Source organism: Myodes glareolus, chromosome 11 (assembly GCF_982192425.1).
Source record: "Myodes glareolus chromosome 11, mMyoGla1.1, whole genome shotgun sequence".
In the NCBI taxonomy this organism is placed as follows: domain Eukaryota; kingdom Metazoa; phylum Chordata; class Mammalia; order Rodentia; family Cricetidae; genus Myodes; species Myodes glareolus.
Genome location: NC_142036.1, coordinates 65,351,869 through 65,375,075, shown reverse-complemented (window position 1 = coordinate 65,375,075; position 23,207 = coordinate 65,351,869). Strand labels below are relative to the sequence as shown.

Here is a 23,207-nt window from a genome sequence, read left to right as displayed (position 1 = left end):
ACATGAGAAGTAGAAAGTAGAAAAAGACAAAATCTGAGTAAATTGGGAGGATGGGGACCTTGGGGAAAGGCTGAAGGGGGGAGGAGAGAGACAGGGAGGGGAACAGTGAAATATGTAGAGCTTAATAAATATCAATAAAAAAGGAAAAAAATAGTTGCTTGTAACAGCTATTAGAAAAGCCAGAAGCACCATATTTTAAAGACAGTTCAAATCTATATACTAAGCTTGTGCATGTCTGTAAAACCTGCATAACAGCTAGCAAAATTCTAAGCAACTGGACAAATTTCATTCACTACATTAGAATGCTTCACTGAGAATTTCATATAGAAATGGCATTTAGAAGGAAGTGCCTTTTCAGCCTCTGAGTTTAGTGCTCTCTGCAAATGAAAATACTTGTAAATTTAAGTAAGTTCAGAGTTGAAGGCCATTTATTTCTATTTAAATTGAGAAACAAAAATGAATGTGCAACTTACAAAATGTATCTAAGACTGGAGAGTTACATTAAAAGACTAATATTACATTTAAAGATTTACATTACTGGAGCCTGGCATTTAAAAGCCTATTTCTCTGAATGAGATAATCTGATTTTCATATTTTGAACACAAAGCTGATAGCAACATAACAACTGCAGAGTTATACATCTGCCTTAGTGCATTTTCTGTTGCTGTAACAAAACACCCAAGTTCAGGCAATTTACAAAAGATACAAATTTACCTAGTACATACAAACTGGAGTTCTGGAGGCTGGGCAGTTACAAAACAGGAAGGAGGCACCTGATGAACATATTCTTGTTGCATCACATGCCGGGGAAGGAAGGGTGAGAGAATCATAGCATGACCCATCAACCTTCTTAGTTCCTATCTCTCTTACTTTCAAAAGCTATTAATGCTACCATAGTTTTACACTTAGGATCTATCTACTTCTCATGCCAATGGCTCCATCTCCAAATCTACATGAATTTGAGGATTAAGCTTTCTTTTTTGAGATGGGTTTCACTGGGTTTGGGCTCCAGTACCCACATGATGCCTTTAACTCTAGTCCTAGGGGATCCAGCACCCTCTTCTAGCCTCTGTGGGTACTCAATGTACATGGTGCACAGACATACGTGCAATCACAACACCCACACATATAAAATAGAAAGAGATCGAAAAGAAAACCTATAACACAGCTTAAAATGGGAGATCTGTTATTTGCACACCAAGCAGATGCTGGGGAAGGGACCCCTACACTAGCTTATTCATGGTACTGTGGAGGTAGTCATTTTGGGAGAGGCAGTGTAGTCAAGCTTTACCTCCAATGAGAGCAGCAGTCACTGCAGCAGTCACTGCATTTTTTATATCCACAAGCCCTAAAAGGTCTCCTCTTTCCACCAAGCAAGTGACCACCCAAGAATCAGAGTGGTTGAGGTAATTGCTTATACCTGGGATACTGGTGCATGCACCTGAGTCTATATGGGAAAAGTGTGGGCTCCACCACAGAGAAACATGAAGGACACTTATAGTTGGGACTGAGACCAACATGCCATGTCACAGGTAACACAGTGTGGGTATAGGTTCACATGGGTCTGTGAAACGAAGACTCACAGACACTTTGAGGATGAACTTAGTCTTTGTGGCTGCAGGGGTCCCATCCTCAGTGGGCTGAAGCACTTTCCCTTAGCCCACAACATTTTTATTTTTCCTTATATTACATTTTAGCCAGTAGATTTCCATATGCTCTCAACAACCTGAATAAAGCTTCCAAAAATACAATGCTAAGTGCAAATACCTTATTCAGGTACCATGGTTTTCTGGGTTGCCCCCAACCATGTTTTGCATAGGCTTTGTATCTATAAGAAACTCTCAGACAAGATTCACATAGGGAGACTAAAGGAATCTGTAACACAAAGGATGAATTAGGGCTTGGTGCTAACTCCAGAGCTAGGCCAGGTACGGCCAGCTAGAGTGATGGCTAGTGGTGATTGCTTGCTAACTCTGGTGCCAGGCCAATAGGAACTCTGTCATAATACCGGGCACAACTGAAAACTTAAGTGTTTGTTCCCCAACCCTGGGCAACACAGACTGCCTTGGTACTGCTGCTTTTTCTGCTTTCAAAGTCTGAGAGATGGGTGGTAGAATCTGACCTACTGGACAGCATACCATATGGATCCAGGGGCTAACATACTAGACCAAGCAGGAGAAAAGGTATAAGGAAACAGCAAACAAACCCCCCAAAACACATTCAGTGAAATTACAGCAGAATCCCCCCAATCTAGGCAAAGTTGTCATCCAAGATCAGGAGACATATAGAACTCCCAACATGACCAGGAAAGAACCTCTCCCTGTGAAAAACTCAAACCAAAGAAAGAATACTCAAAGCATTAAGAGAAAAGAGCCAAGTTACTTTGAAAGGTAAACCAATTAGCATTACATCAGACCTCTCAGAAGAAATGGTAAAGGCCAAGAAAGTTCGGGATGATGTGCTTCTAGCCTCCAGAGTAAATAACTGCAAGCCAAGGATTCTAGATCTAGCAACATTATTCATCATCTCTTAAATGGATAAGCATAAACTAAGCAATTCCTGATCTCTAAGTCAGCACCACAAAAAATACTTAAAAGATTATTATGTACAAATGAGAAAGACTGTCACCATTATAAAAGAATGAACTGCACAAGTCAAAGAGGAAACAACTGTAACTTAATTGTAGGAATTAACACACACTTCTCAATAAGACCCTAAATGTAAATGGTCTCCAGTCTCTATTCCAACATATAGGGAGAGCGTGAACAAGGAAGGCAGGATCGGAGGGACCCTTCATCTGACGATAGATGGAGATAGAGACGGAGACCCACATTGGAGCACTGGACTGAGCCCCCAAGGACCAAATGAGGAGCGGAAGGAGGGAGAACATGAAAAAGGAAGTCAGGACCGCGAGGGGTGCGTTCACCCACTGATACAAAGGGACTGGACGAGCGTGTGATCGGACCGGATTCTCTGAATGTGGCTGACATGGGGGCTGACTGGGAGGCCATTGACAATGGCGCTGAGTCTTGTTTTGTCTGTATGTGCTGGCTTTCTGGGATCCTGGTCTGTTTGGATGCTCACCTTCCTGGACCTGGAGGGAGGGGCGAGGAACTTGGACTTCCAGCAGGGCAAGAGGCCCTGACTGCTCTTGGGACTGGAGAGGAAGGAGGAGAGGGAGTGGGGGGAATGGGAAGGTATTGGGAGGAGGGGAGAAAGTGGAAATTTTTTATAAATAAATGAATAAATAAATAATAAAAAAAAGAAAAAAAAAGACAAGATCCGCGATGTGTGTGAGAAGGCTCAGCTGGTGCAGGTGCTTGCAAGTAGGCCTCATTACCAGAGTCTGAATCCCAGATCTCATAAGGCAGATGTTATAATTCTGCTGGCCTGTCCTGTCACCTGGGTAGCTTGTCCCTTTAAGAGACAAGCTCCACCCACTTCCAATTCCCCCTCCCCCTCACAGGTAAACTGATCTCTCTTCTTCTTTCCCTCTGGTCTCCGGAAGAGGCAGCCTCTTTCTCTTTTCTCTCTCTCTGTCTCTTTTTCTCTGCACCCCCTCCATAACCCCTTACCATAACACCCACGAAATAAATTCTATACCCAAGCTCTCTCTCTGCAAGGCGTATCTGTCTGTCTCCCACTCACCCAGGTCCTCCACACAGGGTAAGCTGCCAGGGTCACGGCGCCATAACTTGGCAACCACTGATCTTTTTACCATCTCCGTAGTTCTGCCTGCATACAGCTGAACCATCCCATGCAGCTTTTTCAGACTTTTTGTTTGGCAATACACTTTAAGGCTTTCATGTCTTTTCGTAGTTTAAGAGCTTATACTCTTGAGCACTGAATGCTATTTTTTATTGTCTAGATTAACACATTTTATTCACTTATGAAGGGCATATTGATTGATTCCAAGTTTTGGCACTCATTAATACAGCTGCTATAAGTATCCTTATGAAGGTTTTTGTGTGGGCATATATACCAAGATAACACATGAGTTTGTATGGTTTTGAAAAAAAGTCTTTATCTTTTGAAAGTCAGTTTATTAGAATCACAGTAGATTTTATGTATCTATGTAGTGTGTTTCGACCATATTCACCCCATTATCCTTTTCTCATTCCCTTCCCACTCACACTAATTCTCTTCCTCTTCCCAACTAACCGCCCACCACACAGTTTGAAATAACTCAGTAAGTTTCACTAGGGTTGCTATTCACTAGGATAGCTCACAGGAATACAGCCAAGGAGTTGTTTGGAACTTTCCTAGAGGTTACCATTAAATGCACATAAACCCCCACAGTGAAATGGGGCCCAGCAGTTCTTCCCTTCCATGACAGGATGCTGACAGGCCCAGTCTTGTGCAAGTAATTACAGCTGGGAGTTAAGGAATGCAACAGCAAGGTCATGCCCAGGTATGACGTACCTGTGACACCCCTGAGCCTTAGAGGGGTCTCATATGGACAGCTCATTATTTGCTTGCTTGTTTATTTCCGCGATGGTGATTCTCTGTGTAGCCCTGGCCATCCTGGAACCCACTCTGTAGACCAGGCTGGCCTTGAACTCAGAGATCCACCTGTCTCTGACTCCTAAGTGCTGGGAATAAAGGCATTAAAGGCATGCACCACCACTGCCTAGTTGGAAGTCTTTTATGGCTGAGTAATCAATAATCACTTATTCTCACTAGTTTTACTAGTTATGAGCCTCAGCAACACTGCTGCCCACTACAAAAGGAAGCAACTCATACCAAAGGCCAGCGCAGCACTTAAACCTACGGATATATGCACAATAATCTGCAAAGCAATTCAATGGCACATCACCTGGCTGTGCCTTTTCATTCCCACACTGATGAACGTGAACGTTGTTGCTCTACCATCTTACTATCATCCACATGTAATGTTATAGCTCTGAACTAAGACTTTTTATTCTAGATGCACAGTAGCATCCCACTGTTTTATTTGTATTTCCCTGAGATCATATGGTGTGAACAGTTTTTTTGTAAGTTTACTTGCAACCCACACATCATCTTTGGTGAGGTGTCTGCCCAATTTTTGGCCTGATTTTCAGCTGGGCTGTTTTCTTGTTCAATTCTCAGACTATACATTCTGGGGCAAGGTATCTGCTGTGAAGACTACTGACAGACCTAGAAAGCTGTACTATTTCTCTTTAGTTATCTAAAATTATTCCATGCTTTTTGCATTTTCAATGTATTTATGTACTGACTTCTTGATTTCACTTAGTACTCCCCCACTACCTTCCTTCTGAGATAGTCAGCTAGACCAGACTAGTCTTTTAATTGATTTTATTGAGCTATACATTTTTCTCTGCTCCCCTCCCCTTCAGCCCTCTCCCATGGTCCTCATGTTCCCAATTTACTCAGGAGATCTTGTCTTTTTCTACTTCCCATGTAGATCAGATCCATGCATGTCTCTCTTGGTGTCCTCAATGTTGTCTAGGTTCTCTGTGATTGTGATTTATAGGCTGATTTTCTTTGCTTTATGTTTATAAACCACTTATGAGTACATATGATAATTGTTTTTCTGGGTCTGGGTTACCTCACTCGATATGATGTTTTCTAATTTCGAAATGTCACTTTTTTTTCTGCTGTGTAGTACTCCATTGTGTAAATGTACCACATTTTCCTTATCCATTCTTCAGTCAAGGGGCATTTAGGTTGTTTCCAGGTTCTGCCTATGACAAACAAAGTTGCTATGAACATAGTTGAGCACATGTCCTTGTGGCACAGTTGAGCATCCTTTGAATATATACCCAAAATGGTATTACTGGGTCTTGAGGAAGGTTGTTTCCCAATTTTCTGAGAAATCGCCACACTGACATCCAAAGGGGTTGTACCAGCCTGCATTCCCACCAGCAATGCAGAAGTTTTCTCTTTTCCCCACAACCTCTCCAGCATAAGTTGTCATCAGTGATTTTGATTTTGGCCATTCTTTCAGGTATAAGATGGGATCTCAGAGTTGTTGTGATTTGCATTTCTCTGATGACTAAGGACTTTGAACTTTTTCTTAAGTGTCTTTTAGGCATTTTAGATTCCTCTGTTGAGAGTTCTCTGGTTAGGTCTGTACTACATTTTTTTTTTATTGCATTGTGTGTTCTTTTGGTGTCCAATTTCTTGAGTTCTTTGTATATTTTGGAGATCAGACCTCTGTCTGATGTGGGGTTAGTGAAGATCTTTGCACATTCTGTAGGCTGTCATTTTGTCTTATTGACCGTGTCCTTTGCTTTACAGAAGCTGTTCAGTTTCAGGAGGTCCCATTTATTCATTGTTTCTCTCAGTGTCTATGCTACTGAGGTTGTATTTAGGAAGTGGTTCCCTGTGCCAATGCGTTCAAAGTGTACTTCCCACTTTCTCTTCTATAAGGTTCAGTGTGGCTGGCTTTATGTTGAGGTCTTTGATCCATTTGGACTTGAGTTTTGTGAATGGTGATAGATATGGATCTATTTTCATTGTTCTACATGTTGATATCCAGTTATGCCAGCATCGTTTATTAAATATGCTTTCTTGTTTCCATTTTATATTTTTTGCTTCCTTGTCAAAGATCAGGTGTTCAAAGTTGTGTGGATTGATATCTGGGTCTTCGATTCGGTTCCATTGTTCCTCCTGTCTGTTCTTATGCCAATACCAGGCTGTTTTCAGTACTGTAGCTCCGTAGTAGAGTTTGAAGTCAGAGATTGTGATGCCTCCAGAAGTTCTTTTATTGTACAGGATTGTTTTGGCTATCCTGGGATTTTTGCTTTTCCATATGAAGTTGAGTACCATTCTTCGAGGTCTTTGAAGAATTTTGGTGAGATTTTGTTGGGCATTGCATTGAATCTGTAGATTGCTTTTGGTAAGATTGCCATTTTTACTGTGTTAATTCTGCCTACCCAAGAGCATGGGAGATCTTTCCACTTTCTGGTGTCTTCTTCAATTTCTTTCTTCAAAGATTTAAAGTTCTTGTCATACAAGTCTTCCACTTGTTTGGTTAGAGTTACTCCAAGATATTTTATGCTATTTGTGGCTATTGTGAAAGGTGTTGATTCTCTGATTTCTTCCCAAGCCCTTTTATCATCTGTGTACAGGAGGGCTACTGATTTTTTTTTTTTTGAGTTAATCTTGTATCCTGCTACATTACTGAAAGTGTTTATGAGTTGTAGGAGTTCCTTGGTAGAATTTTTTGGGTTGCTTATGTAAACTATCATATCATCAGCAAACAGTGAGAGTTTGACTTCTTTTCCAATTTGTATCCCCTTGATCTCCTTTTGTTGTCTTATTGCTCTAGCTAGGACCTCAAGAACTATATTGAATAGATATGGAGAGAATGTTTATCTGGTCTTGATTTAATTTTGGTAAGTGGTATTTATCCAGAAAGTCATCCATTTTCTCCAAGTTTTCCAATTTTGTGGAGCACAGGTTTTCAAAATATAACCTGATGATTCTTTGGATTTCCGGTGTCTGTTATGTTCCCCTTTTATTTCTGATTTTATTAATCTGTATATTGTCTCTCTTTGGTTAGTTTGCGTAAAGGGTTTCTCTATTTTGTTGATTTTCTTGAAGAAGCAACTCCCTGTCTCACTGATTCTTTGCATTATTTTCTTTGCTTCTATTTTGTTAATTTCAGCTCTTAATTTGATTCTTTCCTGCCGTCCCGTTCTCTTTGTGAGCTTGCTTCTTTTTGTTCTAAAGTTTTCAAATGTTCTGTTAATTCACTAGTGTGGGTTTTTTCCAGCTTCTTTATGTAGGCATTTAGTGTTATGAATTTTTCTCTTAACACTGCTTTCATTGTGTCCCATAAATTTGGGTATGTTGTGTTGGCCATTTTTATTGAATTTTAACAAGTCTTTAATTTCTTCCTTTATTTTTCCCTTGACCCCTTGATGCTTCAGGTGACCATTATTTAATTTCCATGTGTTTGTGGGCTTCCTAGAATTAGTGGTCTAATTTTAAGCCATGGTGATTTGATAAGATACATGGAGTTATTCCAATTATTTTGTACCTGTTGAAGTTTGTTATAGAGTATGTGGTCAATTTTTGAGAAGATTTCATGAGATGCTGAGAAGAAGGTATATTCTTTTCTGTTTGGATGTAACACTCTATAGATGTCTGTTAAGTCCATTTGAGTCATAACATCTGTTAGTTCCCTTATTTCTCTGTTTTTTGTTTGACTGACCTGTCCAGTGGTGAGAGTGGAGTGTTTAAGTCTCCCACTATTAGTGTGTGGGATTTAAGCTTTAGAAGTGTTTCTTTTACATATGGGGGTGCCTTTTTATTCGGGGCATAGATGTTCACTGCTGAGATTCCTCTTGACAAATTTTTCCTGTGACTAATATGAAATGTCCTTCTTTGTCTCTTTTGATTGATTGATTTTAATTTGAAGTCTATTTTGTTAGATATTAGGATAGCTATACCCGCTTGTTTCTCAGGTCCATTTGATTGGAAAATTTTTTTCCAAGCCTTTATTCTGAGGCAATGTCTGTCTTTGAGGTTGAGATGGTTTCTTGTATGCAGCAGAAGGAAGAATTCTGCTTTCATATCCAATCTGTTAGCCTATATCTTTTTACAGGTGAGTGGAGTCCATTTATAGTAAGGGATAATAATGACCAGGGATTGCTTTCTCCTGTTAAGTTATTTTTCGTTGTTGGTGATGTTATTTTGTGTGTTTTTCTCTTCTTGGAATTTGCTTCTGTGAGATCACCATCAACTGTCTGTGTTTTTGTTGATGTAGCCAACTTTCTTGGGTTGTTGTTTTACTTCTAGTACTTGTATAGTGGCTAGGTATTGGTTAAACCTGTTTTTGTCATGGAATATCTTGTTTTGTCCTTCTATGGTGACTTAAGTTTTGCTGGGTATAGTAGCCGCCCAGACTAGTCTTAAGCTTGCTCTGTCGCATAGGCTCGCCTTAAATTTGTGATCTCCCTGCTTACGACTCCTGAGTGTTGAAATTAAAGGCTGCACCATTATGTCTAGTTCTTCAAGTTGTGTGTGCATGTATGCCTGTATGTGATTTATGTGTGTGCCTTGTTTTCTGTAACTTACTGAGTTTCAAGATGATTTGAATTTTTTACAAGCAATTAATAAAAATTCATTTGAGTTGATTGCTATAGTTTATTTTCTTTAGACCGTGTCTTGTCATATTGTCTTGATTTGTTCACATATTTACATAGTAGTCCTGCCTTATCTGTAGGAAAACATGTTCTAAGGGGGCTGGAGAGATGGCTCAGAGGTTAAGAGCATTGCCTGCTCTTCCAAAGGTCCTGAGTTCAATTCCCAGCAACCACATGGTGGCTCACAACCATCTGAAATGAGGCCTGGTGCCCTCTTCTGGACTGAAGAAAGAATACTGTATACATAATAAGCAAATAAATAAATATTTAAAAAAAAAAAAACATGTTCTAAGACCCTGACCCTCACCAGATGGTGTAACCATGGATATACCAAACTTCGTATAGACCATGTTTTTATACATCTGTGTACTGATGACAAAGTTTAATTTATAATAATTAAATAATTATTATTATTATTGATAATAATGAAAGAGGAAAATTACAATAAACAGTAAAAAAAAGCTGCAAACATGATCTCTTAAAGTGTATTTTTTTTTTTTTACTGTCTTTGAGAACGCCTGGGTTCTTCGTCCTGTCTACTCTTCCCGACTTCATAATATGCTTGTCAACATTGTCTCACAGCTTCAGGCCATCGTCCTTCCAGATTATGTGCCGTGGTGCTTTTATTCTCCGGTACATTTATGAAAGCGTTCTACTGGGAATAGTAATGTTTAACCTTGACTGTCAACCTGATGAGATTTATAGTCATCACAGAAGCATACTTTTATGGCTTCTCTGTGGCATATCTGAACTGTTGGTATCACTCCTCCTGTGCTTGTGTTTGGGGTTGTTATTAAGTAAAATATAGGTTACTTAAACTTCAGTACAGTGGTGTTTAGTTAGTCAATCTGATAACCAAAGTGCCTAGTGAGTGACTAGTAGGTGGGCAGCATACACAGTATGGATATGCCGGATAGATGGATGAATCATATCCTAGGGCCAGAATTCAGTAGTTTAAAAATTTATTATTCTATCAAAAATGATATGTGATTTAAAACATGTTTGAAAATTTCCATATAGTATTTTTAGATGATGGCTGATGGGTAACTGAAATACCAGAAAATACCAGAGAGCAAAGTAATGCATAAGGAGTGATCATATGATCATGCTGGTGTCTGTGCATTTAAAGAAAAATTACTCCAATCTCATTGATGCTTGTCCTTCTTCTGTGTACTAGATGTCCTGTTCTGGGCATTTAGGCTCTAGAGGTCCTCTGTACTCAACAGGAGGCAAGCGGAGACCAGCCATTTGGAGATTACACTGAAAGGTGGGGAGAAGGCTCACTTCATCTCTCTCCCGGATTCTGAGCCTTTTCACAGTCCCATAAAACAGAGTTAGCTGTGTAATAGGAAGGTCACCTCTGTTGCTCTTTGTACTCCCAAGGGCCTGTGATCTATAAGGCTTCCTGCTTTCTGTAGCAGTATGAAGCAAAACAGAAAGTGACTCCTTGAGTGAAAATAAAAGGCTTCTTACAAAACCAGATGGCCAGGAATACCATCCACTGTAGCCTTCACTATTACAGAAACCCAAGAAGCGAGAGGGTGAGAGGGAGAGGGAGATGGAGAGAAGGAGAAAAGGAGGGAGGGATGGAAAAAAGGAGGGAGGGAGGGAGGGAAGGGGGGGAAGGAGGAGGGGAGAGAATTATTGTGCTCTTCTTATCGATACGAGCATAAACTTAAAACTTCTCTGCTTTGTGTTTGTCTATGGTACTCTAACTTCTTTTTTTTTTCATAAAAATTATTTTTATTTCTGAGTTAACTCTAATTCAATATTTGCTTGCTGAAGGACTTCTTAACACATTTTACAAACATGTATCGTCATTCTCCAATAAGACAATATACAATTACCATTTAGTGTTTCCATGCATGTTTGTGTATACATATTTAATTTCTTAAATTTATTTATTTATTTATTTATTTATTTATAAAAATTTCCACTTTCTCCCCTCCTCCCAATACCCTCCCATTCCCCCAACTCCCTCTCCTCCTCCCTCTCCAGTCCTAAGAGCAGTCAAGGTTTCCTGCCCTGTGGGAAGTTTAAGGTCCTCCCGGCTCCCTCCAGATCTAGGAAGGTGAGCATCCAAACAGACTAGGATCCCAAAAAGCCAGTACATGCAGATGAAAGAAGACCCAGTGCCATTGTCAATGGCTTCTCAGTCAGCCCCCATGTCAGCCACACTCAGAGAATCCGGTTTGATCACATGCTCGTTCAGTTCCAGTCCAGCTGGCCTTGGTGAGCTCTCATTAGATCAGTCCCCATGGTACTCTAACTTCTTAAATGGATTCTGGCCTTTTACTATATATACTTTATCTGAATATTATTTCAATGTTTCTGTGGGAAAACAATGGCTTGACTGATTTTACTATCTTGCTCTCACACAAAATTTTTCACTGTAAGAAAAATGTACATATTGATGAAAAGGTATAAAATTATAAAACACTACAATTTTGCAAAAAGATGCATACATTCACCATATCTGGTGAGTCTGTTTTATTTTTTTCTGTAGTTTTAATTTTTTTTTCTATTTTTACCAACACATTCCTTGGGAATTCCAAAAAAATTTAAAATAACTGCATATTTCTTAGTTTTATAAGAATTTAATTAACTATCATTTAAATTTAAGCCGAAATTTACCTAGTTGATATACTGAGACCCTCAGAAATTTCTAGTTTCAGGTTCAGTTATACCATATTTTCTATGTCCTAGCGCTAAACTGCAATGGAACAAACATTCTTTCTAACTGTGGCATTAAAGTGTTGAATCACCTTTTGCAGTAGAACCAATAATACACCCATGAACTGATTCCTTATAAATAGGAGAAAGACAAGGTATGTGGAAACACCCAATCCTGGAAAAATCCCATCAACTATCATGCAGAGATTAGAGTTACTAGCAGTCACAGTCATCAAGAAAGCACGGAACTAATGAAGCTCAGTCAGTAAGGCACTGGGAACACAAGCATGAGGACATGAGGAGGTTATAAACAAACAGGTATGGTGAGGTGGAGACAGACAGATCCCTGGAGCTAAGACAGCCTAGCTGATAATGTGATTCAGGCCAAGTGAGACCTTATTTCAAAAAGCAAGGTGGAAATCCCCTACAGGCTGACTGCTGGTTTCCACATGCACACACATGCATTCACATACGCTGCCCATGACGTGGATGTCAGAAAAAGATTTTTCTTCTTTAGTATAAGAATTTCTTTATTATAGTTTTCAATAGTATGTAAAAAGCATACAAGTAAATAAAATTAAAACACCAGCAAATAAAATTGGGTAATTCTTTAAAAATAATACAATGACCTATGTGCTCAGGAAACATTATTCAAGGTTTAACTTAAGGTTCTAGATGGACCTTTAAAAAAACCTGAGACCCAAAGCTTCTGAGACTTGGGTATGATGGCCTGTTTCTATTTAACAGTTCAGAACCGACGTATTCCATTCACGGCAGTAACTTTGGTATGTTTTGGTCAATTTGATGTAATCAAAAGGACTGGTATAGAAACACAAAATGCAGTGGCCTTGAAACTAAAATTTAATACACCTAGGGCTAAATATCTAAAGAAACAAGGAATAGGAGAGAAGCTGGCTGTTAAGAGTCTCAATACAGATCCTAGACTGTCCTTGGACCTGAGTAATTAATTCTTCAGCCTTGGCCTCCTGCCTGCTAAGATTATGTGAGTAACTGGGCACTATCACATCTAGCTATGAGTTTTTTAAAATATCATCATAAAAAGGTTAAAACCTTTCCCAATACTAAAGAGTTTATAAATACAGTATTTGTTCTTGTTGATAAATTTTAAAATAATGTATGCGATTCTTTTTTGAACTCCATTTTTCTGAATCCAGGTTCAATTTTAAACATTTTGTATTCACATAACATTCTTATATAAAGATAATGCACTCTGAGCACCTCATTATCCTGTCTTATGCCCTTTCCCCCTCTATGAGGCTCCTTCTTTTCCCAACAAGTTGTTTTCATATTTTCACAGTTTTATTTAGTTTCTGTGGCCACTGTAAGGACTGCTTACATGAGCATGGGTGGGGTGAATCTACATTTTAGTGGTATTTAGTTAATTTAAAATCTAGATTTGTGTGGCTAATGGCACCATAATGGAGAGACAGGAACATTAGGGCCAGCAAATAGGTTACTAGCCTAAAATAGTGGTTTTATTAAGTTTTACTAGGATACACTAATTAAAATTTCCCTGAATTTGCAAGCTCCACTTAAGAATTTCCATCATCCTCAAATCTCAAAATTAGGACTGTATTTGTATTCAAAGACAACAAAAGTATGATTTAATATATGACTAAAAGATAATTTCAACACTATTAAGGATGAGAAAATGGAGTCTTACAAAGAAATAATGAAATGAATATTTATTTTTTCTTTTATGATTCATATCTAATTAGAAAGTCCTGAGCTGTACTACTCCAAATCTATCCACTTCTTTCCAATTTCACTGTACTGACTACAGCAAACATTTGTCTAGTTGTTTCCTGGTTTCATGATCCAGCTACCAGAGATTATCTTAAAATACGGATTCAGATGAAGTCACACTTCTCTCTCTCTCTCTCCCTCCCATCTATTTTTGAGACAGCGGGTTTTCATAGCCTAGGCTGGCCTTGAACTCCTCCTCCTAGTCCTGCCTCCATCTACCAAGCGCTAGGAATATAGGAATGTGCTACCATGCTTAACTTAGATCACATTACTCTCCTCTCTAAAGCTTTTCTCTTGCCTTCCATTAGCATATATTATATGTCATGTATTTCACCATGACATTTTCATATGTGTGTGCATTTGTTTCAGTCATGTTCACATACCCTTACGCTTCCTCGTTTCCTTCTCACTTGAGCTTCCCACTGGTCTCCCTTTACTCTCCTACCTGTCTTTGATGACCCAGTGATTTCAGTGGGATTGCTTACAGGAGGACATCAGCAGGAGTTGTTCCTAGGAGTGTGGAGCTGTTAAAAGTAAATCCCTCTCCCTTCTCCAGCCAGCAACCATTAACTGCTCATAAATACTCAAGAAGGGGTGGGGCTTTGCAATCGCCTCTATCCTCTATGACTCGTCCCTAAAAATTTTGTCAAAGACCTCTGTTCTTATACTAGGTGGGTGATGGTGGTGCATGCCTTTTAATTCCAGTTGATGGAGGCAGAGCCAGGTAGATCTCTGAGTTCAAGGTCAGTCTGGTCTATAGTGCGAATTCCAAAGCCACACAGAGAAACTCTGTCTTAAAAACCAAAACAAATAAAACAAAGACCTCTGTTCTTGTAATATTGTTGTGGTTTAAATACAGTCTTATGTATTTTCAGGCTTAGTCACCAGCTGATGATATGTTCAGGGAGGATTAGAGGTGTGGCCTTGGTGGAGGTATGCTGCTGGGGTGGGACTTTGAGGTTTCAAAAGCCAAAGTCAGGCCCGATATCTCTCTCTTTCTGCCTACTACCTGTGGATTAGGATGTAAAATTCTCAGCTATCTCTCCAGGATGATGCCTGCCTGCTTGCCTGCTTTTCTGCCTGCCATGATGACAATGGTCTAACCCTATGAAACTGTAAGCAAACCCCCAATTAAATGCTTTCTTTTTATGAGCTGTCTTGGTTCGTGGTATCTTTTTTACAGCAATAAGTGATTGATTCCACAAGTTCATTTGACCCCATCTTTCTTCCCTCTGCCTTTCAGAGTTTTTCTTGCCTTGACTCAGTTATTCATTTGCCCTGGTTGTCATTCTTTCCAGGTCAAAAATCCTGTCCGATTCAGGCCATGGAGCTAACTGATCTTTGTCTTGAAATGCTATCTGCTCTGAGATGTGCCTTTACTGTTGTCATTTACCATACAGCTATAAATGTCTTTTCCAAAGAGGACTTTGTGTACACCCTATCTATTGTCACAATTTAAGCGACTACCACAATCTCCTCTTATAATCTACTTCTGCAAACTAGTCAACACGTGTGTGGATGTGAGTACAGACAAATGTACAGCTTGTGGGGGACCCATTTTGCAGAGCTGTGGGAACACCTGGCGTTTGGATAGTCATAGTCACTTCTGTAGAAATCTTGTGGAATCATGACGTTTCTCCCTTTCCTAATATTCCAGCAGTGTAAACCATTTGTTGAGATGACTTCCTGTATGGGCAACTGGATACCTTTCTCCACACCGTGAAGCCCTGGTGTGAAAGCACTCACTCAGTCACATGTTTGTTCTCATAGTCAGATCTACATGTTAGTCCTCCACAATCACCCTTACTGACAGGACTCATTGATAAGAAAGGAGTCCCACTTAGGAGGCACTGAGCAGAGAGACAGTATGTCTCCTCTTACTGACAAACAGGTCTGTGTGGCTCTGAATTCTCTAGCAGCAGACTCAGGAAGGTGTAATCCACTGGCCTTTGCTCTAACTCAACAAGTCACTAATATTCTGTATTTACCCTTCACCTTGATTTCAATTAACATAAGATCATAGCCCAGGAAATTAACTGTTTATGCCTTTACCCCTAGAGATACAGAAAAAAGGCTCGGGTCACTAAAACCAGCTCCAGAGAAAGTAATTCTTACCTGGGTGCTGGCAGGCACACTGCTGGTATTTTTGTTTTTTCAAGACAGGGTTTCTCTCTAGCTTTGGAGCCTGTACTGGAACTCTCTTGTAGACTACGGAACTCTCTTGTAGACTACACTGGCTCTCAAACTCACAGAGATTTGCCTGCCTCTGCCTCCCGAGTGCTGGGATTAAGGGTGTGTACCACTGGTGCCCAGCTGAGATTTCTTTTAACTCAGGCAGCTAGATGCTAATGTAAAGCAAGCACTCAGCCTTCTTCCCACACCCACGGGTTGCTATTGCTACCAAGGTTTTGTTCCCAGCCACCAGGGAAGGAAGTGGAAATACTCAGAAAGTGCAACAGTGCTGCTGTGTTGTTCTACAATTATCAATCATACAAAACTTCTAGTTACACTTAAGTAATGTAGTTAGTGCATGAAAACTTCTTCTTAGAATTTTGTAGTGATTTAAAGTTCCATTCTTAATTAATCTTCCTGGTATCTGTTGGGGAGCCTCACAGTCACGTCTCCCCCTGCGATGTAAAGGGAGGCTTCCTTTACTTGCTTTTGTGATTCCGTGAAACGCATGCTTGATAATATTGTTACTGCCTATGGAATTGCTCATTTGTCTATATATATAATCTGAAAGTCTTGTGGGGAACAATCTTTCTTTCCTCTTGGTCCAAGGAATAAAGAACCACACGGGAGAAACGTTTGAGTCAGTTTGGTCTACCCCTCAGATCCCTTTTCCCAGCTAATTTTCACTTGCTGTAGATGCCCTGTGCTGAGCCCTTAAGGGGGTGCTGAGGCTGGTACACAAGGTCCCCCGACAATGGCTGGGCAGAGAGAGGAATATACAATGGGAAGAGACAGGAGCTCGGGATTCAATCTGAAGTTTTGTAGGAATAGCATTCAGTCTGAGAATTCGTGGAGACAGGGTCTTGCCCTCTTCAATTTGAGGATTCGGTAGAGGTAAAAAGTCTTGTCTGGTGGCTGGCTCCTTTGTCTATGATCTTTCAGCATTTACTGCTATTATCTGACTTGGGGGATTTTATAATTAAGACCAATCAAAAATTGAGCTTTAATCAATAACCTTGAAAGCACCTCACAACTTATAGGCTGCAGTTTTATTTCTCTTCCTTTGGGGCATGAACATATCTGAAACAAAAATAACGTAACTATGAATGGAATAAAGCAATTCAGCACAAAGCTTGGAAGTGGAATGTCTGAAACAATGATTTGCAATCTTCCGCCTAAAAAAATGGCAGAAATCAAAGTAAATGCATTATAAATTTTAAAAAACTGTTAATATTTATACATTTCATTAGTTATTAAATTTTAGGGTTAGAAAACAATCAAAAAAACTACTGAGTGACATTGTTAACACAGTTTTTTGATGTGGGATTGCCCTCTGTATGATATGAATATGTTTTATTGTCATTGGTTAATAAAGAAGCTGCTTTTGGCCTCAAAGCAAGGAAGTGGAATAGCTATTGTGAAAAGCTTAGGAAACAGAACCCTGGAATAATGCAGCCATGTTCCATACACAAAATTTGTTTTTGTATTGCTTTGTGTCTTGGGACAGGGCTGCACAAAACCTAGGCTGGCCTCGAACTTGCTGTTCCAACAGAGGATGACCTTGACCTACTGAGCTCTCTGCCTCGAACTCCCAAGTACTGGTACTGTAGATCTGTATCACTCCTGGCTTCATCATATGATACGATATACCTCTTGAGACAGATTATGGATAAAAACATAACCTATACATAGACATATAATGCCTGCATTACCATATTTAACGTAACAACAGTGGGATATTTATTGTAAGAAGAAGGGCACTGCTCTTAGAGAAAAACAATGCTTAGGACAATGTGCACATCACTTAACCTATTAAGTACCTGTTTTCAGTCTGTAAAGTGGGACAATACTTTCTGACCTGAATCTGACCGATATCGTTAAAGGATCAAATCAGAAAAACACTACAGTATTTGTAAACTGCTACAATTACAACTACGTAAGGTTCTCCTTTTTTTCTTTTTTAAACTTCCTCCCAAATTATGAGTGTCACTGTAAGGTTGGAATAAATATCCAGATACAGAAAATATAAATATGGTTTGAAGGACACTAGACTTTCATAGGACAATAGAAAAATACTGATTTGGATATGGAGTCTGTCCCGGAATCTGAAAATGCATTATGAGCTCTAGGTGGAATTATAGTAAAGTCCTGATGCAAAATGGTATTTCCATACTTATCCCCTCCCCCACGCCCCAAAGCCCTGGCCAGCTCCTTTCCCCAGGCCATGTTATACTGCATTACTTTTGTGTGAATCACTGGGAATAAGTTCAGTCAGATGATGCATGGGGAGGGGCTTCAACTCTGCAATATTCTTCTCCAATAACTTTTTTTTTTCTTTTCTCGAGACAGGGTTTCTCTGTGAAGCTTTGGAGTCTGTCCTGGAATTCGCTCTGTAGACCAGGCTGACCTCGAACTCAGAGAGATCCGCCTGCCGCTGCCTCCCGAGTGCTGGGATTAGAGGCGTGAACCACCACTGCCAGGCTAAAGACCTCTTGTAGGTTAATTCTTGTGATTATGGATACCAAACAGTAAAAACTACTCACGACTTCACTACGAATTACTACTTTCAATGGTCTGGTACAGAATCCAGAACACCGTCTTGTTTCTTGCACAGGCCTCACTCTCAACTCACAACTAACTCTCCCACGCATAAACTAAGAATGCCATTGCCCTGGTAGCTATATTCCATGGCCAAGAACTGATGAATGAACCGTGCCTGGGATGCGTCAGGAATGGTGCTTGATAAAGTGTCAGCCAAGTCCCGTTATCACCTCTTGTCTCAGGAAATAGCCGGGTCAGGACCGACAGCTGCATCCACCGAAGGACGGCGCATCCCACGGGATCTTTTCCCACCCTCGTGGTGCCCACGCAAGCCTACCTGTTGTTCCGGATGCTGAGCAGCACGCACAACACCAGCTCCAAGTAGATGCGTAGCACTTCCAGCCAGCGAGAGGAGAGCTGCAGGGCCTCCCCTTCCTCCCCTCCGGTGCCCGTGTCGGCGCCGCCGCCGCCGCCACCACCGCCGTCGCCCGGCCCGCCGCCTCCGCTCAGGTAATTCTCCGCGGCGAACTCAACGCGCAGCTCCCGCACGAACCAGCCGCACTTGCGCATGAGGAACTCCAGGCGCGGCTGCTCCGCCGGCGAGACGCGGAGGCAGAGGCGGAGCTGGGGCCACAGCGCCGGGTAGAAGAGGCACTCGCGCCAGTGCGAGCAGGAGGCCGAGGCCCGCAGCCGGTCGGGCGGCGGCAGGAAGGAGAAGATGTGCACGATGAGTTCGCTGGGCAGCGACGCGGCGCCGGCCGCCTGCCCGCACAGAGCCATCCGGCCCCGCCGCCGGCCGCTCGCCCCCGGCCGCCCGCGCAGTCCTCGCAGCAGCCCCCGCAGCCGGCGTAGCTGCCGCAGCCGCAGCCGCTGCCGCCGCCGCCGCCACCGCACCACCCGGGCGGCCCCGGCTCGGGTTCGCGCTCCCGGCGGTCGGGGCTGCGGCACTGACAAGAACAACAACATCAATGACAAGGAAGAAGGGGGCGGAACCGTCGTGCGCTTCGGCGGAACCAAGTGCGACGAGGGCGGCGGAGAGGGGAAAGAGCTCGGGCGGGGAGGCCGCAGCCGCCGCTCTTCCGCACCACACGCAAGGACGCCGCGGCCGGCCCACTGAACAACCTCAGAGTCCTCGTTCCAACGGACCCGGGGGTCCGGAGACGACCGCGCTACCCCGGAGGAAACCGCGACTCTCCCCGGACCGGGACGCGGAGGCTCGGTAGTGGTAGGGACTGAGCTTGACGTCAGCGGCGAGGGGCGGAGCCTGGCGCGGCCGGGCGTGACTTCCGGAACCGGGGAGCTCCTGGTTGCCTGGATCGCGAGGCACGTGATCCAGGACGCCGGCAGGCCGAGGGGCGGGGCCAGCGGCGCGGGGGCGGGGCCACGCCGCGGGCGCCACTCGCGGGCTGGGTCCGGCCCCTGCAGCGTGCTCGCGGCGGGACTCCGGCGTGAGGCGAGACTTGCCGACGCGCTCTCATTCGCCCGGTTGAGGTCACCGAGCCCCCGGACTCTCAGCAGCGACTTTCTCCGTCCTACCTGCTCCGAGTAGGACGGAGTCGGCTACCGAGAGGGCGGCTCTGGGCGGCGCGCGGACCCGCCTCCTCCGCGCACGCCCCTATGCGGAACGAGTGACGACAGCGCCACCCTTAGTCTTTCGAGGGGCAGGAGAAAAAAATGGCTAACGATTTTCATCTGAGGGGCGCGTTACCCAGACTTAAAGGCTCTCTGGACCCTTGCCTGCAAAAGTTCTGTGTAATTAGGATGTTTTATTAATAGCTAACTATCGTTTAGTGGCAACAGCAGCAAATTAGGAAGTTAAGACAGAGGTTTTAATTTTCAGCTTCATAAAGTCATTGAAGTGTTTTTTTTGGAGCGAGCCGAAGACGCAGACTGTCTTGTGTATCCGTGTGCATCCACTTCCCTAACAGTGTTCTCATGCATATAAAAATAACACGACTTAAAATAAGTATTTTAATGTTAACTGATACTCCTCAAACAAGTTGGGGAGGAGAGCGTTTCTTTAGTTTGGTGCCCCCCAAAGAAAGGAATTTTCAAAACATAGTGCCTCAAATTCTCAGCATGTGAAGTAACTCACTCAAGTTGTAAGAGACAGCAAAATCAGAAAGGAATAAGATTTTATATAATAATTGGGGATTGATCAACGCAGTCTGCTGTTTCAAAGCATTGGAACAGCCTCTTGCACACACTAAGAAGCTAGCTATTCTAGATATTTTTAGCCTTATGAGAGCATTCCTTCTCTCCTTTCTTTGAATACACGTTGGTGTCATGAACCTAATAAGCTACCAATAATAGTACCCTGTTACCTCTCAATTTCCATCTGCTCACTTGGTACTTTTAATTAAAATATATTCAAGATAGGTCACTTCTCTGAACCCTTGCCTATAAAATTCTATATAGTTATTATGTTTTATTAGCATTCTATGAGCATTAAGTGGTAATAGTAAATTAGGAAATTAAGACTTGAATTGCAGTTTCAGAGTCATTTGAAGTGTTTTGCAGAGAACCATAGACTTCTGGAGCTTCTCTTTAGTGTACATCTATCTCTGTGACTGGCTTTCTTGGTCGTCAACTTGACAATATTTGGAATGAGCTATAATCTAGAAATGTAGGTCATACCTGTGAGAGATATTTTGCTTTGTTTGAAGCAGGTGAATCCACTTTTCGTCTGGACCTTTGAGGTAGGAAGATATACCTCTGTTCCAGATCTTGAGGCAGGATGACACACTTTTAATATGGGCCACACTTTCTGCTGGAAGCCTATATAAGGACATGGAAGAAGGCAGGTTTGGTTCTTTGCCTGCTTGCTCTTGCCTTGCTAGCCCATCCATTCCTTCCCTGGCTTTGGGATTCCAGCATATACTGAAGACCGTCTGAAACACCCAGTTTTGTGGGACTGAGCAGTTACTAGATTCTTGGACTCTTCATTCACTGCAGCTTGTAAGTCATTACAATAAATCACACACACACACACACACACACACACACACACACACACACACACAGCCAGGTGGTGGTGGCACATGCCCTTAATCCCAGCACTTGGGAGGCAGAGGCAGACGAATCTCTGAGTTTGAGGCCAGCCTGGTCTATAGGGCTAGTTCCAGGACAGCCACAGCTGTTGCACAGAGAAACCCTGTCTCGAAAAAAAAAAATCACACACACACACACACACACACAGAGAGAGAGAGAGAAATTGATTTCATAAGTTCTGTGACTCTAGAGAACCCTGACTAATACCACCTCTATAAAAACACATTGCAAAGATAACATCACAGGTGACAAAAAATGTTTGAACATCTTCTGACATTCCAAATGCACAATTATTTCCCCAAATGATTTACTTTTTGGCTTTTTCAAGATAGGGTTTCTCTATATAGCCCTGGCTAGACCAGATTGGCCTTGAGCTCAGAGATCTACCTGCCTTGTACAAACCAGGATCCAACTAAGGGTCACATTAGCATTTGTTTAGTTTTATTTTATTTTCCTCCTTTAAGTAATCTGGGAAGTGTTTTGTGTGTGTGTGTGTGTGTGTGTGTGTGTGTGTGTGTGTGTCCTTAAATGTCCGTCTCTCCCACTAACTATACACTTAATGGGTCTGACAAAGATTCATAGCATAGTTCTTGCCTGAGTCACTTTTAAAACTCTAACTTCCTTTTATTGCATCTACAGTTATTAGTTTGTATTATTCTGTAGACTTTAGAAACTTTGTTTAAAAAACTAGTAATGTAAAATAAAAAAAATCCCCAAACAAAATTAGTAACAGTTAATGGTTCATTGTTTTTATTGTTCATTTTGAAAGTAAGGCCTTGGAAAATGGCAAATGAATTTTTCTTGGTTTTGGTTTTTCTGCATGTTACTGTTTATTCATGAATGTTTTATAGAGTTGAATCAATCATTGCTTCTCAAATTCTGGTGCTTTCAGAATCCCCTTTCAAATAAAGTTTTTTCTGTGATTATTACAGTTTTATTTTTTTAAGTTCTCTCCCTAGTGTATGCTTGACAACTGATGGATTCTGGGAGAGGAGCCGTTTCTGCCTTCAGTAGCGTACCAGTTAGTGGGCTTGTCAGGCTCCAGTGAATAGCTCCAAATCTATGGCTAAGACTATCTAACTTATTAACATCAGTGCAGCCATGACAGGCTGCAGGCTAACAATACTGGGACTAGGCCTCACCTTTACAATAACCAGGGAAACCTTCAAACTGTACCATGAGGGTGTGTGTGTGTGTGAACCAATCAGAATTGAGACAAGCAAGTACTAGATGCTTCAGAACATTAAGAATAACTTACATAACTTGTATATAGGTTGCCAGTTTCCTTACAGCAACACCAGTATCAATGCCTGTTTGACAAGAGTACTGCTACCCCTGCCCACTCAAGAGTCCAACCCCCATCTGAATCTGGAATCCTCCTGCCCCTCCCCATCCTGTACTCTTTAAAAACCCTGCCATAGCAGAGCTCACTGCTCTCCCTAGAGCCCTGGCTTGAGCCTGTAGTAAAGGCCTCAGACTCCCAGTGGTCTCTGGGAGACTCAGGCACGACACAGGCATAACAATGGCCACACAGAGAGCCCTGCACACAACTTGTGGATTACAAAACAAAACAAAAGAGCATGAATTCTGGGAGGGCTCTGTGAAGAAGAGTGGGAGGGATCATGGGTGAGAGGGAAATAAAAGAAGGCGGGAAAGAGAGTAAACAGAATTACTAAAATATGTAGGAAAGGACAAATTTAATCCATAAAAAAGTAAATAAAAAAAATTCCTTGAGCAGTTTCAGGAAAATGAGTGGGAAGCTGAGGCCGAGCGAGTTTTCTTCGTTCTTCTTTTCTGAGTTGGCTGTGATCTAGCTGGGTGAACTTTAAACAAGTTGCTTAACCTGTTCGGTCTTTGCTTTTTACTGGGCAGGGATTTCTGCAGCCGTGTTCTTTGACTCTTAAA

The 23,207-nt window shown here is 41.9% G+C and overlaps 1 protein-coding gene across 1 annotated transcript in view; it reads right to left on the bottom strand.

The window, feature by feature from the left end:
• Positions 1 to 19,481, bottom strand: part of Fbxo33 (F-box protein 33) — a 34,345-nt gene extending 14,864 nt beyond the window's left edge. The window contains exon 1 of the mRNA XM_048415576.3: positions 18,589 to 19,481. Within this exon, the coding sequence (XP_048271533.2) occupies positions 18,589 to 19,217 (629 nt within the window). The 5' untranslated portion in view covers positions 19,218 to 19,481. The remainder of the gene's footprint in view (positions 1 to 18,588) is intronic.
• Between the last annotated feature and the right edge of the window lie 3,726 nt (positions 19,482 to 23,207).